This window comes from Eptatretus burgeri, chromosome 9, assembly GCF_056783735.1.
Source record: "Eptatretus burgeri isolate ZD-2024b chromosome 9, Ebu_testis_v1, whole genome shotgun sequence".
Lineage (NCBI taxonomy): Eukaryota > Metazoa > Chordata > Myxini > Myxiniformes > Myxinidae > Eptatretus > Eptatretus burgeri.
In genome coordinates this window covers 46,670,740-46,677,053 of record NC_140969.1, presented here as the reverse complement: position 1 = coordinate 46,677,053, position 6,314 = coordinate 46,670,740, and the positions used below count along the sequence as shown (strand labels likewise).

Genomic DNA, 6,314 nt, shown 5'->3' with positions numbered 1-6,314 from the left:
CTCATCCCGCTCGAGGCCTGCCGAGGGTGTGAATTCCCCGGTAAGCTTTGCCGTGTGGGTACTTGGGTATATTGAAGTTGGCAATTAACCCGACTCCACACGGTCGAATTAATGGCGATTCATGGTCCTGTAAGGGACCCGTACCTTCGGACTTATCCGAGGGTCACGACCTAAATTCCGGTGTGTTCGGTGGAGCCGACTCTGCTGCTCCCCCTAGCGGTCGTGCTCGCCACCGAGACCCGACCCCACAACAGTATTACTTTGACAATTGTCTTCCAGTTTTGCGTCTATCCCAGAGCAATGAGTGAGGAGCAGGAAAACCTTTGTAACAGTTTGGAGTTTCGCTCAAAATGAAAATTGCTTTATTCTTGATACGTGAAACACCCTACAACCCACGCCTACAGAAAAACAGACTCTGGAACGACGGCAACATTTTCCATCCAATTATCATGTAAGTGTTAAAAATTCTGCCTGGGTAGGCGCTCCAATGTTTAAAATTTCGTGTCAATCACTTGCAGAGAAAAATCAAGGGAATAAATGGTAAAAAAAAGTGAGGATGGAAGAAAAAAAAACCAAAACAGGCGAGCGTTTTGGTCAATAATGGTGGTGGACCATGATTACTAATAATAAATTGAATTTGTTCGGGAAGGTTAACAACATTGGAGATATAATAGTGGAAGGGGGGGGGGGGAAGAAAGATTATTTACTTAGTTCCATAAGGGCCATTTAATACCTGATTGCATCATAACTGCAGACAAGACAGCAGGTCTCCAAATGCAAACCCTTCTCATGCAGACGCAGCATCTGATTACGAATCATATCCAAGACGAGTGGTGACCTGGAGTGCTGAGCATAACATCAGCCGACAAACAAGCATGCTCTAATTCCTGTACGATCACACCACACACCACCAATGGGAAGCTTGCACAGCAAGATCAAGCCTGGTGGTGGCTTGGTGGTTCGGGTGGTGGCTTCGGATCCTTGGGTCCTGAGTTCGAGTCCCGTTTTACCCGCTGAATTGACACCAGGGGTTGACTCAGCCTGTCATCCTTCTGAGGTTGGCGAAATGAGCACCAGTGCACTGGTCATAGGGGCACTGCATCAGCGGCACAGCCACGCCCCGAACCAATGATGCAACCAGCAAGCAAAAATAATAATAATAATAATAATAATAATAATAATAATAATAATAATAATAAAAAGGGCAGTACACGATGGGAACAGCCAGGTGGAACCTGTCATAAACGGTTTACACGGATCATTATAAACCAGCCATTCCATGTCGCACACGGACCCCATCATCGGGGTTTCGGTGTTCGTCTCAAAGTCCTCAAACCCACGTGCTCGTGCGACACTCGTGCGTCTTGCGTGCTGTGCGCGTGTTCTGCTCTCGCACCGCACACCTCGTTAACATATCCAGGGTGTTGGGTGTGGAACTCGACATCGACGGTCAAATGATTACAATTCCACGTTCATCGATTTCCTATTGCCGTGAATGGCGTCCTTCGTTCGTCCCGTGAACAACACACGAAATCAGGACAAAGTACAAACGCGGGCCAACGCACACCACGAGTGTTTGAGTGTGTGTATGTGTGTGTTTGAGTGTGTATGTGAGTTTGTGTGTGTGTGCGTGTGTTTGAGTGTGCGCGCGTGTGTGTGTGTGTGTTTGTGTGTTTGTGCGCGTGTGTGTGTGTGTGTGTGTGTGTGTGTGTGTGTGTGTGTGTGTGTGTGTGTTTTTGTGCGCGTTTGTGTGTGTGTGTGTGTGTTTGTGTGTTTGTGTGTTTGTGCGCGTGTGTGTTTGTGTGTTTGTGTGTTTGTGCGCGTGTGTGTGTTTGTGTGTTTGTGCGCGTGTGTGTGTTTGTGTGTTTGTGCGCGTGTGCGTGTTTGTGTGTTTGTGTGTTTGTGCGCGTTTGTGTGTGTGTGTGTGTGTTTGTGCGCGTGTGTGTGTGTGTGTGTGTTTGTGCGCGTGTGTGTGTGTGTGTTTGTGCGCGTGTGTGTGTGTGTGTGTTTGTGCGCGTGTGTGTGTGTGTGTGTTTGTGCGCGTGTGTGTGTGTGTGTGTTTGTGCGCGTGTGTGTGTGTGTGTGTTTGTGCGCGTGTGTGTGTGTGTGTGTTTGTGCGCGTGTGTGTGTGTGTGTGTTTGTGCGCGTGTGTGTGTGTGTGTGTGTGTTTGTGCGCGTGTGTGTGTGTGTGTGTGTGCGGTTGTGCGCGTGGGTGTGTGTGTGTGTGTGTTTGTGCGCGTGTGTGTGTGTGTGTGTGTGTGTGTTTGTGCGTGTGTGTGTGTGTGTGTGTGTGTGTGTGTGTGTGTGTGTGTGTGTGTGTGTGTGTGTGTGTGTGTGTGTGTGTGTGTGTGTGTGTGTGTGTGTGTGTTGCCGTTCGAGCTGTGGTTCTTGGTGTCACGAGTTCGCCCTATTTAACTTGCCTGTGTGCTGGAAGAAAGTAAACGGAGCTGTAGCCCCGCCACGGGCCCCGCCACGGGCCCCAACACGGGCCCCGCCACGGGCCCCAACACGGGCCCCGCCACGGGCCCCGCCACGGCTCGAAGTGTTCTGACAGCCCGACCGAGGTTTCCCATCGCCATCATCTCCACGAAAGCGACAACGTGCGCCGACTATTCCTGAATCGCAACTCGAACAAATTTGCATAATTTATTACAACCACCATTTCCTACAGCGACATTGGACAGCCAAGCAACCCTTCAATTAGCACCGCCATATTATTCCTCAACTTTCAATAATTGTGTTTGTATAATCTGTGCGGGATGTTGATGTTGATGTTGATGTTGATGTTGATGTTGATGATGTTGATGTTGATGTTGATGTTGATGTTGTTGTTGATGTTGTTGTTTTTTATTTTTTCATTTTCAATCGACACCCAATTGATCCGGTTATCATCACGAGGGCCTGTCACTGTGCCCGACTGTGAGTACTTAAACGTACAACGATGAAACATCAGCACACCTGTTTTGCCACGCCTCTTTTAATGGCATGCCGAGCAAATAACCACGCCCCCATGCCGTGTGAACATTTGCATAGCCACGCCTCCACGCAATGACTATCTTTGCATAGCCACGCCTCCACGCCTTGTGACATTTGCATAGCCACGCCTCCACGCCTTGTGACATTTGCATGGCCACGCCTCCACGCAATGACTATCTTTGCATAGCCACGCCTTGTGACATTTGCATAGCCACGCCTCCACGCAATGACTATCTTTGCATAGCCACGCCTCCACGCCTTGTGACATTTGCATAGCCACGCCTCCACGCCTTGTGACATTTGCATGGCCACGCCTCCACGCAATGACTATCTTTGCATAGCCACGCCTTGTGACATTTGCATAGCCACGCCTCCACGCAATGACTATCTTTGCATAGCCACGCCTCCACGCCTTGTAACATTTGCATAGCCACGCCTCCACGCAATCCAAACGTGGATTAGCCACGCCCCCTACTTGATCTCAGTGGTGTGTATCGGCCATAAACCGATACAGACCTTGATCAGAGTTGAACTTTCGTTCAGTTTCGTTCCCATTGGAGGGATATGCTACTCATCGACTGTATACTTGAAGAAGTTCCAGAAACATGTTGAAGTGAATACAAAAAGTTCGCATCTTGAGCTGCGTCCAACGCTAAGTAGTTTCCGTTAATGTTTGGAACTATCTTATTCTAGTGGAGTTGCTTGCCGACGCATCGAGTTGGTCGCACGGCGTACTGGTATTTAAACCCAGCCAATCATCAGCCAGTATTGTGACAAGTGCTCTATTTATTCAGCAATGGCTACCTCCATGAAGGGCACGTATCCCAAGGATGTCTAAAGAAAAAGTGCCCCCCCCCCCAAAAAAAAAATCACCCCAACTGTGTCATCATGATACCTGTTATCAGCGTTTCACCTTTAAAAATACAAAACAGAGTCAGGGAAGCCAGAAAGTTGCAATCGAGAAAAGGAAAGCGCTTCAGAACTGTCAGCTGGGTCAGCCACCCTCAAGCGTCAATCATCTTAACCAAGAAGAAACTTCGAGCAAGTTTTTTTTTTTACTCTCAGCAAAGTTCTACATTCTTCCAAGAACATGCATAATTTGTCAGAAGAAAGAATAAACTAAAACGGCACTTATCGAGCACATAGTCTCACGTGGCACATTCATTTGAACAAAAATACCATCGTTAACTCAACATGGCCCACATACCTGCATCATCCATGTACCATGTACCATGTACCATGTACCATGTACCATGTACGTGTGCCTCATTATGTCACATCGTTTCTCGGCATGGGTTATGAACATCATCAATTCAATTATTCACTCGCATCATGTCATCGATCAGACATTAAGAAGTTTCAGGTTTTTGGATAAGGATTTCAATACAACCAAATATGGCTGGAATACCACTTCACCGATGACGTCATCGTTACCACCCTATATACCCTATGGGTAGTTGATGACATACGCCGAGTTTCGAATTTTTTTTCGTTTAAAGGTTTCGGAGAAAATGATGTCCAGATTTTTTTTATTTTTTTTTTTAATCAAATATGGCTGTCATACCATGTTCCCTTTGACGTCAGAGTTAGGAATAAAATATTCTCCATGGGGAGTCCTTCCTATGTTTTAAAGTTTTGCTCCATCGGACAAGCGGTTGCAGAGAAAAGCATTTTTAATGTGAAAATATGCGGACACACACACACACACAGACAGACAGACACACACACAGACACGCACACAGACAGGGGAATTGCAATAGTGTCACATGCCCTTCAGGGTGAGACTAAACATCGATGTGGGTGAAGACGACCTGCGCTGACTCAAGCAGAAACCGCAAGTATGTCTTGATGAGGTTTCATCCCTCCACGCTCCTCATCACAAAGCCCTTTGTCCCTCCCTCATTTGTTCTCTCACCAAGGAAGTATAGGACATGATTATTCATTATCATGCTGTGATTCTTCAGGTCAGTTGTTGAAAGCTGTCCCAGACAAAAAGGAGGACAGCATCTTGCTATACCTATTGCAATCGATGAGCGACTGTGTTGCATCTGAAGTCCGATACCACGGGATGCGTTTCCTGGAGTATAGCAGAAATCTCACGAAGCGACCGAAGAGCGATCGTCAGTCTGTGGCCTGTCACCTGTGAAAGGTAGGTAAGGTGATGCTTTGCCAAATAATCATCTTGCAATAGGTATTGATTGTCCATATGTATCAGATGTCGACACATCAATGTGCATCAATCACATTTAATTTAGGAATTTTAAGTTTCTACTTGGCCTTTATTCTTACTGGTGCTGCCTCTTAAATAATATACATTATGATTGACTATTCATTTTTAGCTCACCTGCACTTTAGTCCGTTGACCTGATGCCATCAAAGCAGTGTCCGGAGGAGAGTCAGTCAGTCAGTCAGTCGGTCAGTCAGTCCGTAAACACTTCAGTCATTAGTGCTTGAACCAAACTCACGATTTTGATGAAGCTTGGCCACAAGCATCATATATAATGTCTAACGAAGGTGTATGGACCGCATCAAAATCTGCACTCAAGGGGGTTCATGAGGGCGTGGGGATTTGTGCCCCCCCCCCCAAAATAGGTGTTTGCTCTCTTCTCCGAAACTACACATATGATTTTCATGAAACTTGGCCACAACCTTCATCACCCGTGATGTACCAAAGTTTGTTCATGGCATAAAACAATCAGGGTCTCAGGGGATATACTGCATGGGAGGGGGACGTGGGGGGGGGTTGAGTGATTGTTGCTCCTGATCAGGACGTGCTATCCAATTTTTTACTTTGTGGGACAGCACACCCTATGCAGAAGCTTACAAGGTGTTTTGCCAAAAGGTGATTCAAATGAAAATCATTGTATACCAGAAGGTGTACCGGCTCTCGCTACGCTTGTGCGGAAGTTTACTGAATTAGACAGAGTACCCTGGAGTTTTATTTCATTTAGTTTAATTGATTATTTTGTCAATACATCAATTGACATACATTGTTCCCCTGCAGGATTGCTCAAGAGTGAACCGAATCACCATATCGAGTAACTCTCCAGAGAAGGCTTCTTTTGGAGGTGAGGATAGTATATATATATATATATATATATATATATATATATATATATATATATATATATATATATATATATATATATATATATATATATATATATATATATATATGTGGGGTTGTCCATTGAACAAAGTTATTTACATCCTGAAATATTATTGTCAACTCATGCAGTTTCATGATTCTTTTTTCCAGGACTGACCACCTGAAATGGAGATGAGTGATGGAGTTCATATTCACGGACTTCATGGCAATGATCCAAACCTGCAGCCAG

The 6,314-nt window shown here is 45.8% G+C and overlaps 1 protein-coding gene and 1 long non-coding RNA gene across 3 annotated transcripts in view; one reads left to right on the top strand and one right to left on the bottom strand.

Annotated features, from left to right (window-relative positions):
• Positions 1-2,715, bottom strand: part of AMT (aminomethyltransferase) — a 41,176-nt gene extending 38,461 nt beyond the window's left edge. The window contains exons 1-2 of one of the 2 annotated variants that reach the window (XM_085895081.1): positions 2,537-2,715; positions 2,421-2,476 (exon numbers count right to left, since the gene is read on the bottom strand). In XM_085895081.1, the coding sequence (XP_085751207.1) occupies positions 2,421-2,476; positions 2,537-2,582 (102 nt within the window). In that variant the 5' untranslated portion in view covers positions 2,583-2,715. Of the gene's footprint in view, positions 1-2,420 lie in introns of both variants that reach the window. The other variant, XM_085895079.1, reaches the window with a different exon arrangement.
• A 2,278-nt stretch (positions 2,716-4,993) lies between these two features.
• LOC147020064 (uncharacterized) lies at positions 4,994-6,314 on the top strand. The gene is made up of 3 exons (XR_015062065.1): positions 4,994-5,125; positions 5,981-6,044; positions 6,236-6,314. It is a non-coding gene; the product is annotated as an uncharacterized LOC147020064 (long non-coding RNA).